General features: G+C 41.2%; 1 protein-coding gene across 1 annotated transcript; it reads left to right on the top strand.

Moving 5' to 3' along the window:
• The first annotated feature begins 1,506 nt into the window (after window positions 1-1,506).
• Window positions 1,507-21,512, top strand: LOC137350634 (ornithine decarboxylase antizyme 2-like). Its single transcript, XM_068015400.1, is given in 6 exon segments — window positions 1,507-1,729; window positions 12,945-13,020; window positions 13,022-13,102; window positions 16,373-16,545; window positions 18,408-18,493; window positions 20,988-21,512. Coding segments are annotated over 6 exon segments (651 nt in total). The 5' UTR covers window positions 1,507-1,625; the 3' UTR covers window positions 21,119-21,512.
• Window positions 21,513-22,823: the final 1,311 nt, after the last annotated feature.

Raw genomic sequence — 22,823 nt, 5'->3', positions numbered from 1 at the left:
TGGCTCTCAATGTGCTTTAATCACCGCTATTGGCAAAATCCATCTCGCTAATTGAATCAGTGAGCACTCCCATTGTCTCTCTATGCAACTGTATCTCAGAATGCAAATGCACAATTATGTTTTCAGCCGTTCAGCTCTGTGGTTTTTTAAATAAGGTACGTTCAATGTCCAGTAAAAAGTTCAAATAGTGTTCCATATGATGAAATTAATATGTTTCCATTTGGCAGGTGTGGTTTCCGTCACAACTTATTTACACTGTCAAAACCATTCAGGATTTTGAACACTTCTATCAAATCTCCCCTTAATCTCTGTTTCTCCGAGGAGAGCAACTTCAGCTTCTCCCGACTCTCCGTATAAATGAAGTTCATCATTTCTGGCATGTGATGATGATGTCTTAACAGTGTTGCATTGGTTCATTTGGCACTTGGCTCTATTTGCTGCATTCAACTCTGAACACCACACCACGGGAAGGATATATTAGCCTTGGAAGGACTGTAGCTCAGAGTCCCAGAATGCTGCTCGGACTTAAAGGATTAAATTATCAGAACAGGTTGCACAGAGTGAACTTGTATTCCCTTTGTCAATGAAGGCATTTAAAAAGCTTTTCATCAGGTAAACAGAACCTTTTTCCTCTAGTGGGGAATCTAGAACAAAAATGCAAAAGCTTAACATTAGAGCCAGGGCATTCAGCAGTGAAATCAGGAAGCACCTCTTCATACAAAGGGTTACTTGTAGAAATCTGGAATTCTCTTCCCCAAAAGGCTGTGGATGCTGGTCAATTGAAGCTTTCAAGATTGGGATTTTTGTGAGGTAAGGGCATCACAGAACTATGGAGCAAAGGCAGACAAATGGAGTTGATTTGAAGAGTGGTGAACTTATGCTGAGACATTAAACCAAAACCCTCATCTACTTTGGTGAATGTAAAAGATCTCAAGATACCAATCAGCAAGCAGGAAGTCTGCTGGACAATTTTGCTCTTTCAACGAACACCACCAAAACAGAATAACTGGCCATTCATTCATTTCACTCATTCTTTTTGGAACTTTGCTGTGTCCAAATTTGCTGCAGTATTTTGCATGCACTTGAAAAGAAGCCATAAATTGACTGTGAATCATTTTGGCTTGCTCTGAGGAGGTGACATGCTATTGAATAAAATACAAGGACTTTCTTTGAATGTTCTTTCTTTAAGGCCAACATTCATTATGCAAACAACATGAAAAAAAACCTTGTCATCTCAATGCACAGGAGACATCAGCACATCCCCAACCTGTTTGAGGCCCACAGAGGCTCCGCCCCTCCCCTGTCAATCATCAGGGGGATGACGTCACCAGTCAAACAAAACAAATAGCGGTGAGAATTTGGCAGATTTAACCAGTGGAAAAATATATTATTAAAAGGCAAGCGCGGTGCGGTGGCTAAGAGATAAAATAATTTAATGGTTGTTTTATTGTTTGGCGGCGCGGCCCATGATGCCCCGCGCGGGTATTTAAGCGGGCGGCGGCGGGCGCTGCGGCCGCTGAAGATTCTGGAAGGCGAGCGGGTTGGATGGGTGGTAGCGGCAGGTGGCAACAGCAGGGACAGCCACAGCCAGCATAATCCAAGGAGCGGGCTCTGTCTGCGGCCGGATGGTGAGAAGCTCCGTGGAACGGATACTCAACAGTCACTACTTCGGAAAAGAAAGAGACAAGAGCTCAGTCGCCACCAGCAAGATGATAAATGCCCAGGAGAGGTGAGAAGTGGGCGGCGGCGTGCTGCGGGGGAGACCCCGGGGATGCAGGGGAGCAGGAGGCCGCGGCGGGTCCTGAAGTATGGGGGCGGAAGTCCCGGGGTGCAAGGGGGTTGGGGGGGGGGGGGTGGTGGTGGATGGAAGGGGTAGGTCCCGGGGTGCAGGGGAGGGGAAGGTATGGGGGTGGGGGGAAAGAGGGGGAGGTCCTGGGGTATTGGGAGAGGAAAGCGGGTATAGGGAAACGGCAATGAGCAGTTCAGGATGATGACGACAGAAGGGGGAGGCGTGTAAGCCTGTGCTACAGCCTTAGCCCTAGGGGTTGGGGGTGGTCGGAGGGGGAGGTTTTGGGCAGCTGGATTCTGGGGGAAGGGAGGAGAAAAGATCAGCTGACCGAGTGTGGTGTGCGGATGAGAAAGTTGCAATAAATCAGAAAGCTGTCTGCATGTATATCCTTTCTCTGATAACGGCACAGAAATGATCCGCTGTTCAGGTATTGTAGAATGACTGTTCATTGGAACACAGCTACAGCTGCTGATGGAGATGCTCAACTCACTGAAGGGAATTCGGAAAAATGGGTTCCAAGGGCTGGTGTCACAAATTCAACGATGTCACTCGGAGATTGGGGAACTAAAAAAAAATTGCTTGTTTGGACATAAAATATTCTACCAGGACCTGTGGAGAAAGTAGAATCAATAATAGTTTTTAAAAGGATATAAATAATTAGAAAAGCAAAGAAATAAAATGATATGGGACAAGAACAGTGGAATGAGACTGTTAAATGGCTGCCTCTTATGTAAAATTCTATGATGTATGTGTGTAAAGTGCCACATCATTATATATTGTGACATATCTTGTATGTCGTGATGTGCTTTAATGTTATGCACATCTGTAATGTCCAAGCATACATGCAGATGCCTCATGAAGTTTGATAGTATTTCCTCAATTTAAACAGTGTTCTGTGTTTAGATCTCTTTCAGTGTGTGCACATCCTCTTGTGTATAATTTCTGTGTTGCGTCAGTAATGAGTGATAGAGCTAGAGGTTGTGTGTATGTATAGAAAATAATGTAGGTGGTTCTAGCCTTTGTATGTACATACTACTTTGCTAAACATTTGCTTGCCTGTTTTGTGCACTTGTTTATAGGATCTAAGATATGGTTGTTTCAGATGCATTTTTTCAGATATATATGTAGCATAGTATTGTAATTTATGGTGACTGAATTGATTTGCATTGTTTTGGGGTGATTGGATAGAGAATGTCAGTTCGGGTGAACTATTGATGGGTGTTCTGAAGTCTCTGATTGTCATGGACCATGGCTTACTGAAAATAATAGTGTGGTGCAGTGAACTATCAGGTGTTTTACAAAAATGATTTACATTAAGCATTACTGTTACTTTGCAGGAAACTTTATGTACTTTTTTTTATTGGCTTCCCTCCACATTAGAGGATAGATGCAATATGTGGGAAGAAAGCCATGTGGAAAGTTCCAATGGCAATTACTTATTTTACTCAGTTCTGGATTTAATCAATGTAGTTCTCCATGTAATGCCCCTCCTTAAAGTTGTCCCATGTTTATTTTAGTTTTGAAAGACAGGAATTGATAAAAATCTGAAAAAACTAAAAGAAAAATATTTGCAATACGCAGCAGGTCTGTCAGCATCTGAAGAGAGAAGCAGTACCTTGATATTTTGGGTGAAGACTCTATCAGAACTTGAAGATAAGATTATCTTTTATAGGACTGAACAAAACTAACTGGTTAATATTGACTCCTGTTAGACTGTTAATTCACCTGTCAGGGTTTTCGAAAGCTGGAAAAGTGAACATGTAGGGATCATAGCATGTGTGAATACAACTAAGTAAAAGTGATGCCACAAGAGAGAAACAGAGCATCCACTGGTGGTTGAAGTGGATGATGTGTGGGGCAGACAGCTTAAAGTCTGAAGCTCCTGAAGTTAATTTTCAGACGAGAAGATTGAAAACGGCTTTGGAGGAACTTAATTGTTCTTTAACTCAATACTAGGAACAATGGGAGGGCAAAAATTGAAAGATGCTCAGTGAAATGGGAGAGGGAGTTGAATTGAGTTACAGGGATGTCATGGTCCATTAAAATGCAAGGGAAAATATTCAGTTACTGTTTTGAAAGTCTTGTGTTCATGCCCACTTTCAGTCTTTTCCTGTCAATGTCCACATTTATCATGGAAACTGTCACACTGTAATTACACCCATCTGCCAGTGGAAATATGAAAATATATGGTTTTCAAATAGGGACTCTATTATATTAGCACATTCTGGTCCAAGTAACCAGCCTGCCAACCCCACTTCACTTGGAGAATACACAAGGTCTTTGTACCGTTCTGATATAGTTTTCACAACAGTGCTATTTGCACATTCATAGTAAGTTGATACTGTTGAATACTTTTCTGGAGTTCACACAGTGATAAGCTATGGGAGTGAAGTTTGATATTGGAGCGCTTGAGCCCTGAAAATGCAGCTGGATTGCTTAGATGTGTTTTGCAAGGTTGAAATAATCAGATGTTTGACCTTGGATATTTGTGATGTATTGAACTTGGATTTATGACTTAAGTATAGACTTAAAATATTCTATAATATAGATCTGAGCTGTGCATTACTTCAGTTAGACTATATTGATTGTTGCTTCTTATGATACATTGTAGACATTTTTGTGGAAACGGAGTTTAATAATGTAAGAAATTGATATAGCTCTTCTGATGAAGGAAACCTGTGGTGTTCTATAGCCTCAATTTAGGTATTAAAGAAACTACTGCATATTACAACTAATTTCACCGCCAACACCTTGAGCACAGTTACTACACAAAGCGCAGAGTGATCTGATCTGTTTTTCACTGGTAATAAATGTGACTTTGAATTTGGAGATGCTGGGGTGGTGAAAAAATGCTAATGGATATTTCACGTTTCCATTTGTGTCAATGCTGCATCCTTCAAAGTGGTTGTTACTCAACCTTTGAAGCTGCCGTAATAGGGAAATACCAATTTGTCTGAGAAAAGTGACCGTTGGCATAGCGTAGTAGTTAAACATTTGGAGTGTCAACTGAGCAGTAACATTTTGGAAACATTAAACCTGAAGCATGTATAAAAATTATGCAGTATATGATCTAGGATCACGACTGAGGGCCTTGCATTATCAAACTGTAAATCTTGGGTTGCAGTCAGTTTCTGACCATTACAATTTGGGAATGTACTGAACGCATTTCTTACTCCCAGTCTGGATAGTTTTAATACAATTGGTTGAAAACTGTTTTAAATTATATTTGCAGACGGATCTCAGACAAGCTGCGAGAATCAATGTTATTTATGACATAACAGTTCATTTAGTTTGCATCTGTCTAATCTAGTTTCAAGAACATTTGTGTTTGTACATGTTATGTAGCTGTTTCAATGCATTTGTTCCACATTTGAATTCAGAGGAAGGGAAGTAACTTGGTCATACACAAGCATGCAAATTTGCATGAAACATTGGTAATAGAATCTCATTTCAGAGTGTGTACACATACTTATAACAATCTTTTTCTTCTGGCACAAGTTTGAAACCTGTTATAGTCAACTGCCTTTCTGTTCAAGCAGAATTGTGAGAGTAATTTCCCTTTAGTTCTATGGTCATGCCTATTTTACTGTGTTCCATGTTCTGTAATTGAGATCCTTAGATTCAGATCTTATGGGTTGGCCTTTTACAGCTGATGCATTGTGATGCACAAAATAAAAGTTGCAAATTTAAAGCTTTTCAGAAGGGTGACAGCTTTATTGTCCTGAAACTACAATACCTATCTACCTCTCCCATGCCAATGATTAAGAAGTTGCTTCTCACAGAAGAAAGCCTATTCCATTGTACCTTTGGGTGTGCTGATGCCAGCAATATGCAGGATAATTAACTGGATAATTTGTGCTGGTGGGGTGCTGCATTTGCACTTCACCTTGTTTTTCAAACCAGAATGCCTGAACTCTGCTTGTTCCTAATTTCATTTTTCAAACTAATAATTCTCCTCTGCTGCACCCAGGATTACATTTCTACAATATTTAAGACCGATTTCAACTAATGTTTGCCTGTGAGCTTGTACTGTACAAGGGCCCTTACTACATATAAATGAGCAAAGCATTCATTTTAAAGGGAAATTTCCAAAACCGAGCAGCAATCTCAATTGTTCTGTGTTAAGAGACACTTGGAAACTATGCAAAGCACAAGAAGGGTAGAATGGGCATACTGAGTCGTGGAATTTGATTGCATTTACAGCTGTTGCAAATATTCTAGTTGACTTTGTTTATTCTAATAACTCAAATATTTGATTGGTGTGGTAGATATTGCTGGGTATGCTTTAATTAGAATGCTGGACAGGAAGACAACACATGGGTTTTTAGAAGCCAGAATCAGATTTGCAACTCAAAAATATAGACAAAATAAATGGGATGGTGGTTCCTGGGGATCCAGAAAGAGTTTTTGAAATCAATAATGCAATGCCAAAAGGGGAAACATTGCAACAATAAGAATTTCTCATTAAACAGTTTAAAAACTGAAAAGGTGGAGCCGTATGTATTAAGCCTGTGGCGTCGTCTTCCAATCTTGATCTCTTTACTGGCGGAAGCATCTATGATTATGCAAGTTTCAAATTGTTGGAAACAGACAACTTTGCATTAAAGTCACAACATTGGGTCATATTCATTTATGGTGTAGAAGGAGGCCATTTGACTCATCGAGTCCATGCTGGCTTTCCACAGAGCAATCTGGTCAGTCCCACTCCCTGCTCAACCCCCTGCAAGTTTATTTTCCTCAAGCCCATCCAATTTCCTTTTGAAATCATTGATTGTGTCAGTTTCTACCGTGCTTGTGGACAGCAAGTTCCAGGTCGTTAACTGCCCGCTGCTTAAAAAAATTGCTTCCTCACATTCTCCCTGCAACTTTTGCCCCAAAACCTTCGATGTTAGAGGTGGTGTTTCCATGCCCTTATTGCACTTGTCCTTCTAGTTGGTGGAGGTCATAGGTTTGGAAGGTGTTGTCGATGAAACCTTGGTGAGTTGCTGCTGTGCATGTTGTAGATGGTACACACTGCAGCCATCTTGCTTTGGAGGTGGGTGGAGTGAATGTTCAAGGTGGTGGATCGGGTGCTGATCAAGTGGGCTGCTTTGTCCTGGATGATGTTGCTGCTTTAGTGTTGGATAAGAATTTTTCATTAAACAGTTTTAAAAACTGCTCAGCCAGGTAAGTGGAGGGTATTCCATCACAGTCGTGACAGTGGGCAGGCTTTGGGGAATCAGGTGGTGAGTCACTCGCTGTAGAATACCCAGCCTCTGACCTCTTGTAGTAGTTATGTGACTGTTTCAAGGTTTTGGTCTGTGGTGACTCCCAGGATGTTGATGGGGTTTTTGACAATGGTAATGCCATTGAAAATCAAGGGGGTATTGTTAGATTCCCTTGTTGAAAATGGTCCATTGCCTGGCAGTTGAGATGCGAATGTTATTGCTCCTTATCAGCCCAGGTCTTGCTGCATCCGGACACAAACTGCTTCATTATCTGAGGAATTGGATGAATGGAACTGAACACTGCAATCAGCAAGATTTCCCCTTTTTTACCTCATCATAGAAGGTAGCAGCTGACTATGGTAAGGCCTGGAACAAAACCCTGAGGAACTCCTGTCATAATGTCCTGAGACTAAGATGATTGATGCCAGCACCTTACTTTGTGCTAGCTATGACTTCAGTCAGAACAGTGTTTATCATGCATCTTGTCCTCATGCTTCGCCTAGTGTTCACACATCTGAGGTTGTACTGCCTTTTTCATATCATAGCACATGACTGTTTCATCAAAGTAAAGAACATGAGGCTTGTACTTTTGTGGTACCATATTCCCCCACCAGCTGTCTGCGATACTTGAGTCTGGCAACTGCTTCACTGCAGATGTTGTGGATTGCTGATTAGACCCCCCCCCCCCCTCCCGTGCAGCGATCCTCCTCTTGGCCTTCACTACTGAAAGTTTCATCCCAGCTTTTCCATTGCTGCAGTAACCTTTCCTGATCTACTATGGAAACTTTACTTCTCAAGTGGAATTGTAGTTTAAAAAACGTCAAGAATTGTTCCCTGACTCAGTAGTTGTGACCTGGGAGGCCCTGTACCAATTTGCTCCGGTTACAGAGAGTTCCTGATGCATCAAGCAGTGGGACGATTCTAGTGCAATTTCTGCAGTAGAATATGTATCTCAACAGGTAGTGAGAAAATAAGTTTGAATTGGTTAAACAGCTATGGAGAAAGTGGTGTATTCATATCTATATGGAGGATAATTGTAGGTGGATATAAAAGATCCCATGGCACTTATCCTGCAGAGGAACAGGGAGTTCTTGTGTCCTGTCCAAGAACAGTTTAACTGGTCATTAGTCTTATTGCTGTGAGAAAATTGACTACTGCTGTTCACAAAATAGTCTCCACACTTCAAAATACTTTTTTTTTTAAAAAGTGCTTTGGCATGTCTTGAGGGCATAAAAGGTACTTGTACATATACAGTCTCTTGCTCTCGTGCACTCTTCACCCTGATCAGTATTTGGTTACCTTGTCAGTTTTGGGTGACATTGCTTTTACCTGCACCAATGCAGGATCACTTGGTAGCAGGAGTCATTTAATAATGATCAGGAGTGGCACCTGCCCCCTTCCCTTTTTAACACTCCAGTCCAGGAGGGCTGGGGACAAATGTCTTCGGTCACTTACAGTATATTGAGAAATGTTTACATTTGAATTTCAAGTTGAGTCATACACATGTCATTCAGGAACTCTGCAGAAGGTTGTTAAAACCTCCGTTGCTTTTTCTTCACCGCTTGGCTCTTCCCTTTAGCAGTAATATTGTTTTGATCGTCTTTGCCATGCAAGAAAACTGTTGAGTACAGGCATTTAATTCAGTGTCATCAGAGTGTTTATTTTTCTGCTTTGGCCCAGAACAGCCCATTATGACTTTACTGTAAGCTTTCTTAATTCAAACCAAGTGATTAAATCAATCAGTCATGTAGCATTCTTAGCAGCAAACTGAACCTCATTAAGCTGAGTATAGTTTAGAAGGGTTACAAGGTTTGTTAAAACCTGTGTTTTTTGGTATCAATGTGACATATTCTCAGACTTCATTTCAGGTGAGCTGCATGATACTGTACTGCCCGAAACCAAGAATTCCGACACTCAACTACTGGCTCTGGAGGAAGGGTGGTTTTCTTCCCCATTTTCAGCCACATTTGCAATCTGTTGCCTGTATCGAAGCTTGCAGCTAGGGCAGTGTTTGAAGATCTTTTTAATTTGTGATGAGTTCACGACTGAGCGAGACAATTACATGCTGTTTGATTTTATGTATGATAAGGCCAAAGATGTTCATTCAGGAAAGTCAGCAATGCTCGCAGACTGCATCCACATAGAAGCTGATCAGTTTGTCTTTACCAAACCTGTTTTTGGACAGCTCACTGAGAAATTGTATTTACATTACGTGTAATATGGCCAGCAATATTACAATGTAATATGTACCATCAACCTTGGAGCACAGATTTGAATGATTTTTGTCATGCAAGTTGCGTTGTCACTAATGAAAGCAGACACTTTGAAATCTGCACCATATTTTGAAACTGTTTCGATTATCACTTTGGAAACTGGTGTAATAGCTTCTAAGTGGATGCAGTCTGCGAGCATTGCTGACTTTCCTGAATGTACATCTTTGGCCTTACCATACATAAAATCAAACACAGCATGTAATTGTCTTGATCAGTCGTGAACTCATCACAAATAATTGCAAAAGATTCACGTGTTAAACTGAAACTTTACAATGTATAGCAAAAACCTTCAGTAGGTAGTCCTGTCATAGTTTATTTGCACTTGGTAAGCACCATCTTGCACATTGCGTTGCATGAATTCCTGCAGCTTTGGGTGATCCATGCTTTTCCAGTGGTTATGTTGACACTTGCAAAAGCATCCAAAAGTTCCATTTGTAACCAGCTGACTGTTTTCTGAGCTCTCTTTTTTTTTAATTTAAAAAGAGATGAAATCGGTGCTTGTTTTTTGCATGTTATCCAACAGCGCGGTATCAGATGCTGTCTCTGCTGTGATGGCTTTCGCACGCTAAGTGATGCTGAACTGTCGCCCGCCATGTGTGATCCTACAAAACATTGCAGCTTGTTCAAAACCATATTCTGCCATCACGCAGAATTTGGCTTCCAAATTCTTTCACTCTGTGTTGCAGTAATGGTTGTGATCATTTTTGATTAGCTCATTCTGGCATTTTCTCATTTGCTAATAGTTATGCAGCACAGAAACGGGCCCTTCGGCCCATAGTGTCTGTGCCGGCCATCAAGCACTGACCTGTTCTAATTCCATTTTCCAGCACTTGGCCCGTAGCCTTGTATGCTACGGCGTTTCAAATGCTCATCTAAATACTCCAATGTTGAGGGTTCCTGCCTCTACCGCCTCTTCGGGCAGTGTGTTTCAGATTCCAACCACCCTCTGGGTTTAAAAAAAATGTTTCCTCACATCCCCTCTAAACCTGCCCCTTTCCTTAAATCTGTACCCCCCTGGTTATTGACCCTCTGCTAAGGGATAAACTTTCTTCTTGTCTAATCTATCAAAGTCCCTCATAATTTTGTATACCTTGATCATGTCCCCCCTCAGCCTCCTCTGCTGTAAGGAAAACAACACTAGCCTTTTCAGTCTCTCTTCATAGCTGAAATACTCCAGCCCAGGCAACATCCTGGTGAATCTCCTCTGCACCCTCTCCAGTGCAGTCACATCCTTCCTATAGTGTGGTGCCCAGAACTGTAGACAGTACTCCAGCTGTGGCCTAGCTAGTGTTTCATACAGCTCCATCGTAACCTCCCTGCTCTTATATTCTATGCCTCGGCTAGTAAAGGCAAGTATCCCATCTGCCTTAGCTACCTGTGCTGCTGCCTTCAGTGATCTATGGACAAGTACATCAAGGTCCCTCTGTACTTTCTAGGGTCCTATCATCCATTGTATATTCCCTTGCCTTGTTAGTCCTCCCAAAATGCATCACCTCACACTTCTCTCGATTTAAATTCCATTTACCATTGCTCTGCCCATCTTACCAGCCCATCTATATCGTCCTGTAATCTAAAGCTTTTCTCCTCACTATTTACGACACCACCAATTTTCGTGTCGCCTGCGAACTTACTGATCATACCTCCTATATTCATATCTAAATCATTAATGTATACTACAAACAGCAAGGGTCCCAGCACCGATCCCTGCAGTACACCACTGGTCACAGGCTTCCATTCGCAAAAACAACCCTTGACAATTGACCTCTGCCTCCTGCCACTAAGCCAATTTTGGATCCAATTTGCCAAATTGCCCTGGATCCCATGGGCACTTAGCTTCTTAACCAATTTCCACCAATACTTAAAATGGTTTGTTTCTCTCAAAACGGCACTGGAAGCCCACCCTCCTCTATCAATCAACAAGTTGAGCTTTGTGTCGATCACTAAAATGTGCAGTGTTTGCAACATGCCCAGCAATCAGAGGTGAGCCTCGTGTCAGAGTGAAATGTGCAAAGTTTGCAAAATGGACTATTTCACAGCTGGGTCTGCGATTTTACATGAAAGGATTGAGAGCGAGAGGCCACAGATTTAAAGTAATTGGTAAAAGAAGCAAATGCGAAATGAAAAACTTCCACACAGCGAGTGGTTAATGTCTGGAATGCATTGCCTGACTATGGTAGGGGCAGGTTCAATTGAAGCATTCAAAAGGGAACACGACTGTTATATTAAAAAGAAAAATGTGCAGGGTTGTGGGAAGGCAAGGAAATGGCACTAGGTGAATTGCTCTTTCGGAGAGCTGATGCAGACACGACAGACCAAATGGCTGCCTCCTGTGCTGGAGCAATGCTATGATTGTGTGAATTTAGTAGGACCCTTTTTATAGCATATGATTTTTTTCTGGGTACACTTTTATAAAGTGGTCGTATGACAGTTTGCCAAGCGATGACACAGATACTGAATGTTTGTTTTTTTTCAAATACATTTTGGGTTGCAGATAATGCTGTCGAATCAGCTGGAAGGCTGTTATAACTAGTTGATTGGCCAAAACTTTTATTACACTAGTGAGCTGTCATTGAAGGCCTTAGAATTTGATAATTTGCATTTATATAGTGCCTTTAACATAGCAAAAATATCTGAGGCGCTTCACTGGAGTGTTAGCAGACATAAATTAGGACAGAAAGCATGATCAAGAACTTTAACAGATGCTGTTAATTCAGCAAATCTTACAGTTCACTGAAAATCAGTCATTTTTTTCTGCTGTTCAGTATAAAATACTGTCTGTCATTCCCTTTTTGGTTGTATCTTGGGTAATTTTGGGTGTAAAACTGACTACAGGATATTCCTTTTCATTAATTATGCATGGTGTTGATACCGCTACAAAGAGAATTGGGTGGCATGAGCACTTTATCACAGAAATCACTGGATCGTGATCAGGAATGTATGAATTGTTTCGTGTCTGCAGCCATGAGGCAATAATTCTAACAAACTTACTAAACTGATTTTTGTAATTGTGAACTGCAGTTTTAAAAGATCCATGAATTATTTCAAACGGTTTATAGGCTATATGTAGCCAACATTGCTTACAAAATTGGTATTTATATAGGGCCTTCTGTTTCATAAACATCCCAAAAAGTGCAATCAGGTATGAAGACAGCCATTTTGTGTACAGAATTATCCCACACACAGCAATGAGATGGGTGCCTAATCTGTTTTTTGGTGTTGGCTGAGGGTGCAATCTTCACAATCAGTTTGTGCCCTCCAATTACTTTTATTGTCCAGTGTCAGCTAAGCGAAGCTGTTGGCACTCTATCTGTAGTTAGTGACTTTTTTTTTTTAAAAGGTTAGACTGCTCTCCTATTTACCAAATGTTTACTTTTTTGACTTTCTTCACCCAGGAACTTGAGTTTAAAGTTGGGGTTGTAAAAGAAAGTAGGAAATTTGGGCATCTTTTTGTTTAGCAAGAATAAAATAATGCGACAGATTCTCAGTGGGGATGCCCATGGCAGTTTATTTAATATAAAAAGGTAGGATTTCCTTAGCAATGGGCATAGTTATGGTAAAGTTTTGGTGTGCGTTAGAAGGTGGGCCACTGGTCTTCTGCCCAAAACATTGTATTTCTGACTTATTTTGAACTAAAACTTCCTCCAAGCCCTAACATTATTTTTGTTTTGTTTACAGTAGTATTCCTCCCTTGAGTGGTACCTCTCAGCAACAGTACTGCACGAACCTTGGTCCAGGGCCTCTGTGGTGTTCCTGATGCCCCTCACCCATCAGTGAAGATCCCGGGTGGGCGAGGGAATGGAAGGGATCACACTCTTACAGCTCTCTTACACACGGTGAGTATATGTTTGGTTTTCTTACTACCTTGTGCAAAGGCAATATCCTGAACTGTATTGATGGGTGCAGAAAAGTGGTAATTGTGATCTTGGAACACTAAACAGATCTCTGCTAACTGCTATAGAGTTGAAACAAGTTATAATGTACAGCATAAGCAAGTTGGATTCCAAAAGTTAATGGTGCCTGCAAAAAAAAATATCAGCTCCAGCTTCTGCACAAATTTAAGTTGCATCATTGGTTATTGTATTCATACTGGAGTGTAGAATGCATGGCTGGTTGTGGGTTCAAATGCTGTTACTGAGATATTAAGAGGGCTGGGACGGAAGAGGGAGAGGCAGTTGAAGGTCCAGCTTGCTCTCATGGAATCCTATATACTTTTCCAAAATTGTCCTGACTCTTACCATGGGAATGTCATTTTCACTATGCAGATGAGAAGTGGGGGAGTATGTGTAAAGTTGTTGAAGTTATTTCAACAGTCTAAAGTTTAAAGCAGTATAATGTTCAAACCAATAAATGTATACTTAACATCTGCTCTCTGCCCTATCAGTTTCCCTTTTGTTATCTCTTCCCCTGCTATTAAACTTCTATACTTGCTTAAAACCTGTTACATCACTAACTTTTTTCAGTTTTGATGAAGGGTCAACAACTTGAAGCGTTAATTGTTTCTCACTCCACAGATGCTGCCTGACCTGAATATTTTGTGCACTTTCTGTTTTATTTCAGATTTCCAGCGTCTGCAATCTCTTGATTTTGTAAACATATGGTAGTGTGAATTGGGTAGCACAAACATGCTCAACGGGATGTGGTTTTGAATTTCCTCCTCTGAGCTGTTAGAGTGGGTTCTTACAGTTTACAAGTTAAATAGGCATATGGATGCCTGTTGCAGAGGTTATCTTGACCATGAATCGGAAGAGTGTTGTCCCTGCAGCAGTTTTTTTTTTTGGTAGTGTGATGGGGAATACAGTTAATAACTAGTGGAGATGTGCAGTAAGTTGCTGTGGTTTACTGAGTTTAAAGCCATTTTTGTTTTTAAATATTATTTCATAGATTATAATCCTGTAACTTCCTATGTGCTGTATCTTATACCCATGGTCTTTATATAACTCCGCACTAAAGCTTCTGCTTTTAATCCTGCAGTGTTCTTTTTGATAAAGATGCATTTGAATCTGTGTGGCATGTTAGAATGTAGTAAGGGAGTTAAAAGTTTCATGTTAGAGCTTTTCTAAAGTTTTGTTTTTTTTAAAAATGTATTTAGAGATACTGCACTGAAACAGGCCCTTCAGCCCACTGAGTCGGTGCCGACCAACAACCACCCATTTATACTAACCTACAGTAATTCCATATTCCCTACCACCTACCTACACTAGGGGCAATTTACAATGGCCAATTTACCTATCAACCTGCAAGTCTTTGGCTGTGGGAGGAAACCGGAGCGCCTGGCGAATCAACCTGCAAGTCTTTGGCTGTGGGAGGAAACCGGAGCGCCTGGCGAAAACCCACGCAGTCACAGGGAGAACTCACAAACTTCGCACACAGTACCCAGAATCGAACCCGGGTCCCTGGAGCTGTGAGGCTGCAGTGCTAACCACTGCGCCACTGTGCCTCCCTTGAGCATCCTTAACATACAACACAAGCAAAATACTGCAGATGTTGAACGGCTCTATTAAAAACAGAAAATGCTGGAAACATGCAGCATCTGGAAAGGGCAATAACTAATGTTTAGGGTCAGTCAGAACTTTTGTCGGGGCTCGACTATGTTGAGGCAGAGAAAGAACAAAAAGGAAATGTCTGTGGGGGGAGGGCAGTGATTAAATGACAAAAGGAGGTGATAAGACAAGTATAAAAGGAAAAGGTGGATCCAGAGGAGAGGTAAATGGTTATAGCAGGATAGCAGAGGGAAGCGTGAAAAATCTGACAAACTAAGCCTCCTGTGGCACAAGAATGTGGGGGGTGGTGGGGTGGGAGGGAGGAGGAGAAAGGTAGGTAGACCCCAGAGATGCAGACTACCCCCAACTGCCAGGGGATCCCCACTTCTCCATTCCCAGTGGCTCTGGTGCAGCCATCCTTCATTACCAGTACCTGCTGCCCAAGAGAAAATGGGAGTTGTGGTTAAGCTCTAAAGTTGTTAAACTCAATGCTAGGGCTGTAAAGTGCCTAGTGGAAAGATGGGTGCTGTTCCTACGATATGATTAAGCTCAAATTATCAACTGAGAAAATTGCCCTGTATTAGAACCCATTAAAGCTCTTTTGTTAACTCCTTACGCGCACTGTTAACTCTTCACTTGCATTATATCAAGGTTCCTATTATCAGACTGGCCACCTACACTGCTGCCTCTTGGAAATTAATTTTCTTGGCTTTTGCCAAATTTTGTGTTGATTCTAAGTACTATATGAAGATATCTGGGCTGCTAAGGTAGCAAACACACATCCAGTGCTTGCCTGTATTTGTATTACACAATCTACTGAAGTCTAAGATTTAAATTCTGATCTGTGCTGCATTAGCTGTCTGGAGGATGACTGGGTACTCTAACTGGCAGCATGTTGGACAGTTCAGTCATATTTCTGCTGATACTGGGAAGTTTGCATTTGTGCTTTTCACAATCAGACTTAGCAGTTGATGTCCCCATGATTGAACAGCTATCTCAGTTCACAAATGAAAAGTGACTATTGAGATGAGATACTGCAAGGCTGCTGATCCACAGTCCCAGAGAGGTGGTCCTGTGCTCCCTGACTTGCCCCTTACAGTTGTGCCTAACTCATGATGCTACACTGAGTGGGATTTCCAGATTTTGATAGTTCTGTGAATTCAGGGATTTGGCCCACTGTGTACAGCAGAGTTAGATCTCTGGAGCAGCAGTCTCATGTAGAAACAGGGTGAAGACTGGCTTTCTACTTGGAGGAGGAAAGAGAGACTAATGCTGTTGTGATCTGGGGAGGATGGGCTGGAAGAGTAGTAGTGTATACTAGGGAGGAAAAGTCTTTGTAGATTGAGCAGGGAGGGCTATTAATTAATGGTCTGCTACTTGCAAAACTGATTAAACATCTGCAATAGCCTGCAATTTATTGACAAGAAATGAGATTTAGTTTGGAACACATGCTGAGTGATTTCTCTACCCATATAGTCTGTGGTCAGTGTGTGATTAAGCAGTTGTTCTGCTCCGGTCCTGTATGTTTCTCATCACGAGTTGCTTTCTACTTGGAGATGTTGCGAGCCGAATAGTGGCAATTTCCAGAGCACCTTTTCCAATTGGCACCTTTCTTGCTTGCAGGATGAGAAGCTAACTGTAACGCAAGAGCTACCAGTGAATGGAAAACAACATATTATCCATTTTCAGTACAAATTAACAGACTCCAAGGTCTCCAAATGGGATGCAGTTTTCTCCGATAAGAGTCTCTTTGTGGAAATTCCTAATGGTGTTTTGGCAGAAGGAAGCAAAGAAGGGTGAGTGATTTGAAACCTGTTGGCATTTTCTTCCATGCTTGCCTTGCCTTTATATTGAACCATATTAAAAAGAATCCTTTTTTTCCTTTTCAATTTAACTCGACACTCAAATCTTTCCACCCTGCTTCATAAAAGTCTAGACTGGGGAGGAAGAATTCACAAACTCGATCAATTATTCAGTATTGAAATGTAAACTGAAGTGCTAAGGGCAGGGCCAAGATGTATCTTTTGGCTGCAGTATGTAAATTGGCTAGTACAGTAGAATGAGCTGTTGGATATAATGTCTTTCATGTAGCACAGTAACTTTGACAAAGGTCTACTATAGTGTGCCTGAGGCTTCTTGGTGACAAGTATTTAATAGCCACTGAAGACGTTTCATTTACTGTCAAGATGAGTGACCTGGATTTTTGTATGGACCTTTGGGAGTTTGAGATACTGTGCTTGTTCTATGTTGCATGTATCCTAATGGAATCCAAAATACTTAGATTTTGAGCATTTTGGCATTATTGATTAGTTAAAAACGTGTGTTCACTTGAGTAGTGAAGTCAGTTCTCGTTACAATGCTTTTTGTTTGCTTCAGGGCACACACTAGTTACACAAAGTACAATTAAATGTAGATATGTGTTCTTAACCTTTCACTACCTATTAGTGATTCAAGCTGTTTATAAGCTTTCATGTATTTCAGAATGCCTTTTCTGACCTATATTGTCCCTTTTTTATTACTGCAATGGTACTTCTCATTTCGTGATTTTTTTTTTCCTTCATGCCTAGAATTGCCTGGACTTGCCTACCTGTAACTTCATTTACTGGGTTCCACTATACTCCACACAAAGCTATTATCAGTATCAAAATTAACCAAGTTGCTATGTGCAATTTTAACTTGTCTTTTCTCTCTTTTCCTTCCTCCTTTACTTCATGTAGCAACATTAACCAAGTAATGAATTAACCATTGGATTCACTTTCATAGGGGAGTTCATGATCTATCTGAAATGAAACTCAACTTGGTGTGGTCCTTAAAGCAGTGCACAGTTCAAGCACAACTTGGACTACTGTTTGAGCTAAAAAAATTGAACTTGGGTCTCCAGCACGTTTTTCCTCGCCTCCAGGGCGCCATCGGTAGAAAAACATTCAGCCATCTTATCTCCACACTCTGTTATCTAATCTTTGCCTTGGAACCTCCCTCTGTTATCAACAGCCTCTTTAAAATCTATCTCTTTAGCCACTTCTCCTAACTGCACTCCTGGTTTTGCTGTAGTTCCTTTCTAAAACTGAACCAAATTTTATCTATTACTTTTCTGTTATTTACCTAAGCTGCCTCTAGAGTCTTTAATCTTTTACGGCACAGAAGGAGGCTATTCACCCCATCAAGTCCATAGTCTGTAGCCCTGCAAGTCTGTTTCCTTCAAGTGGCCATCCAATTTCCTTTTGAAGTCACTGTCTCTGCTTCCACCTTGGAGGCAGTGAGTTCCAGGCCATCACCACCCGCTGCGTTTTTAAAAAAACCTCTTGCTCATATACCCCCTACATCTCTTGCCCAAAACCTTCAATCTGTGGCCTAGTCCTTGTACCACTAGTTAATGAGAACTTTAGTCTCTACAAGTTTAATGTAACCAACAGATTTGATCAATTTGTATTGAGCTGCTGAATCAAACTCATTAAGTTAAATAAGGAATAGTGTGGTTCCAACAATAATCCTCATATTTTGCCACACCAGGGTCAATTTGGCTTCTTTCTGTACTATTGTGATCTGCTTCCTTGTGTGAATCCTTTAAGCTCGAGGTTGACTTGCATGAGGGCTGAAATTGCAGAGGCCAAGCCAAATTTGCTGTTCCTTTGGGCTCACTATTGTTTTAATTTGGCAGGTTAACTGTGCTATTAGAATTTGCTGAGGAGAAGATGAAGGTGGAATATGTATTTGCCTGCTTCTACAAAAACAGAGAGGATCGAGGTAAGAGCTTCCTATACTGGGTTTGTAACCATATGTCAAAGTCGAGGCGAGGCAAAGAGACAGCAGTTGGCAGGAAAAAAGACCGAAGCGCAAGGCGAGCCAACTGTGTAACAGCCCCGACAACCAATTTTATCTGCAGCGCCTGTCACTCTAGAATTGGCCTTTATAGCCACTCCAGGTGCTGCTCCACAAACCACTGACCACCTCTAGGCGCTTACCCATTGTCTCTTGAGACAAGGCCAGAGAAGAAGAATCATATGCACTGGGATGTGACTCTCATGGGTTTTGATCACATGCTGGTCATGTGGTGAAATCCCAAGTGTCTTAGTTCTGATAACTGAGAAAGCTAGGTGCATGTTCAAACTTTGTGCCCACCTGCACCAAATGTTTTGTGGATCCATTTGCAATCAAGCCCTGGGTATAAGCCTCTCTTTACACAGTAAGTCTTCCTGCCAGAAGTTGTGTGTTGAAATAATAGGGCATTAGGTTCTGAAGTAGAATTCTTAGATTGATTCAGTTCCAACTGCAACTTTCAGTTAAAAATTCAGGAAACTCTTGAAAAACTTTAATTGCATGGAGCCCCTTGAGTTTGGCTCCCTCTGGCAAGCTGCTGTAGTGCCCATGGTCTAGGGAGTAACATATTAACACTGATAGAGGATTGGTCAGCTACAGGAAGCAGCGAGTAAAGATAAATGGGGCATTTTTGGGTTGGCAAGCTGTAACTAGTGGAGTGCCACAGGAATCTGTGCTGGGGTCTCAACTATTTACAATCTGTTTCAATGACTTAATGAAGGGTCGGAATGTAAGGTTGCTAAATTTGCTGTTGATGCCAAGGTAGGTCGGCGAGCAGGTTGTGAAGAGGACGCAGAGTCGGTGAAGGGATATAGATAGGTTAAGTGAGTGGGCAAAAATGTGACAGATGGAGTATCATGTGGGGAAAATGTAAACTAATCCACTTTGGCAAGAAGAATAGAAAAGCAGTATATTTAAATGGAAAGAGATTGCAGAACTCTGCAGTACAGAGGGATCTGGGTGTCCTGGGGTATATGATTCACAAAAAGTTAGTATGCAGGTACAGCAAGTGATTAGGAAAGCAAATGGAATGTTTATTGCAAGGGGAGTAGAATATAAAAGTAAGGAAGTTCTGCTACAGTTGTACAAGCATTGGTGAGAACTCATCTGGAGTATTGCATACAGTTTTGGTCTCAAATAAAGATATAATTGCATTAGAAGCAGTTCAGAGAAGTTTCACACGACTGATACCTAGGATTGCGGGAGGATTGTGAGGAAAGCTAGGACAGGTTGGGCCTGTATCCATTGGAGTTTAAAAGAATGAGAGGTGAGCTTATTGAAACACAAGATCCTGAGGGGATTTGATAGGGTGGATGCTGAAAGGAAATTCTCCCTTATGGGAGAGATTAGAACTAGGGGACACAGTTTATAAAAAAAAAAATTGGGTGTCTTCCATTTAAGACAGTTGAGAAATGTTTTTGAGGGTTTAGTCTGTGGAATTCTCTTTCCCAGAGAGCAGTGGAGGCAGGATCATTGAATATTTTTAAGGTAGGTAGATTCTTAATGGACAAGGGAATAAAAGGTTATAGAAGGCAGACAGGAAAGTAGAGTTGAGGCCACAATCCGATCAGCCATAATCTTATCAAATGGTGGAGCAGGCTCGAGGGGTCAAGTGGCCATCTCCTGATCCCAATTTGTATGTTCGTAACTTCTTAGTGCTGCAGAGCTGCACGACATCAGAAACTACACTATTAACTGAAATCTGTGGTTTGTCTTTTAGTGTCATTTCCCAGGGCCTGGCAATTCTCAGGCTAGTTTGAAGTTGCACTTCCTGCTGTTTGTTGTAGGGCCACTCCAAGGAGCACAATGACACGCCCAGCACATTGGTGTCAATGCAGCAGTGGCGTGGGAAAAGAGACCAAACTGAAAAATCAGCTATTGATGTAATCCCCATGTAAAGGCATACAGGATATAATGAGTGCAGTTGGTGGTTGTTCATAGTGAACTGGGTATGGAACTACACGGAACTTGCTGTATATTGAGGGGATTTCCTATTTGAAAGCCACTAGGCAGGAGGGTGGATGCAGATTGCATGCTATGCAGTTGAAAATGTGTAGAATCAGAAGTTTCAAATATGTAACTAAGTTAGATTTTAATTTAGTACTGCCACTGATTTAAAGTACATTGGCTGTCCATTTGGATTGCTCACTTCATACCAGAATCCTCAAATTGCAGCAAGGAGAATGAACAGAAGCAGGGGGAAGAGAAGGATGGAGGCAGTAGTGAAGGAAAATGACTGCTGGGTAGATGAAGTAGTGAGGATTGCATAATTAATACTTGGGAGCAACAAAAAAGAGGATGAGTGCCACGTTTTGAATTTTAGAAAGTGCCTTGACCTATAAACTACTGGTTGACTGCAAATTGATAGCTGTCGCAAGTATGCTTTTTGTTCACTATAATGGATTTCTTTTTCCCCTAACAGCCTTGCTTCTGAGGACATTCAGCTTCATGGGCTTTGAGATTGTGAGACCAGGCCATCCCTCGGTTCCAGCTCGGCCTGATGTCCTATTCATGGTATACTCCATTGATCAGTCATTGTCTGAGGAGGAGTAACCACATCAAGGAACACTTTACTGTTTCCCACTTTTTATTGTAGCTCTATTGGGAGAGGGTAGTCCTTAGTATAAATGCTGTGTAATACCCATAGCTATGGCCTGTAAAAGGTGCAGATTTTCGTTGTCTTTTGCGTAAGCAAAATTTGATCATCTTGCCTAGATGTTCTTTAGGCAGTCTGGGCTGAATTCAGCTTCATGGATTGATACTGAGCAGTAATAGTTTGTCTCGAATTACAAATTTGTCAAGATTTTTTGTCATTTGTTTCTTGAACTGTGTGACTATTTGTCATTGCTGTTTACAGAAAATGTTGAAAGCCTGTGAATTCCTTTCACATACTGTGTTTTTATGTACCTTCTAGAAAGCTGTTTAAAAATAAAGTATTTCAAATTTACCGTTTCATGTTGAATTGTTTTTTTTCTCTGAGGATAGTAATGTCTTTTTCTCCATTTGTTTCTGTGCCGCATACACCACCCAGAGTCAAATGGGAAGATCTTCCCTCCCAAATTCCTGACCAGGAATATATTGAAACCTACCATTTGGTGATGACTGGCCCCCTGGATGGTCAGAGTATGATGTCTCTGAATTTTACAGCACACAGGAGATGGCCATTTGGCCCATTGATCCTATGCTCTTTCACTGAAAATGCCACCCTACTTGGTCCTTTTTCATTTTCAAATATTTATCAGGTTGTCTCTTAAGTGAGTCTGGATTCCGCAACCACCACCTTTTCCAGGTCTGATGTTCCATGTCCTAAATGCCCTCTATTTATAAAAAAAAAATCCAACCATTGCTCTGTTCTGTGGTAAATTCTGAAACTGAGGTTACTACATTGGAATGATTTACAGCATGTTACAAGCATGACAAACACTCTGAAATCTGGTATTTACAATCTTTTGAAGTTTATTTCCAATGGTTACAGCAGCTGAATTTATTGTTAACCTCATGACTCAGAACAGCTAGCAAAAGAACAATGGGAATAAATCCATTGTTTTAGTTTAGAGATGGGTTCTGAATAAAAGGCCTAAACTTAAATGTTGGTTTAAGAATCTTTTTAGTGACACCAAGTACTGTTGAGACATATTTGATAAAGAAGGAAGATTACAATGTTTTAAACTACAGGTGTATAAATATTTTCTCCTGGTGTGAAGTCTCACTCGGGGCAAGAAGCAGTCAGAAAATTGGATCTTTGAACTGTGAACTCAAGTTACAGGCTGCTGCATTTAACAGCACTGACCTTTGATGTTGGGTAAGATTGCATTGGCCTCAAGTCTGAGCTTGAATAGCTTAAATTTTGCCAATAGATCACTCGCTTGACTTGAAAGCTGACGTTTCCCCATGTGAAATGTCTAATTCTGCCCTGCTGCGTTGCATTTTGTATTGTAGACTTTCATTTCTGCATTTTTATCCCCTTCTTTCCTCAATGCATTCCTATGGTATTGTCTGTTGCCACTGCAACTCAACTTGCAAACAGTGGCATAGGTGGCAGTTCCTTTGAGGTTTCCTGGACATGTCTGGGCAGCTGCTGTATAGTAATGCCATCTCTTGGAGGCCAACTTCTCCACAATTTATATCATGGGCTCAGTTCTTCCCATGGCCATATAAGGATAGATTTTAAAATGGGAGAAGAATTTTGATTCTTTCCCAGGAATATAAGTTGAATAAGGTCATTCAACTTCAATATTTCAACTTTCCCATCCTGGCA

The sequence above is a fragment of the Heterodontus francisci genome, chromosome 35, assembly GCF_036365525.1.
Source record: "Heterodontus francisci isolate sHetFra1 chromosome 35, sHetFra1.hap1, whole genome shotgun sequence".
Classification (NCBI taxonomy): Eukaryota; Metazoa; Chordata; class Chondrichthyes; order Heterodontiformes; family Heterodontidae; genus Heterodontus; species Heterodontus francisci.
This window is presented reverse-complemented; position numbering and strand designations above follow the sequence as displayed.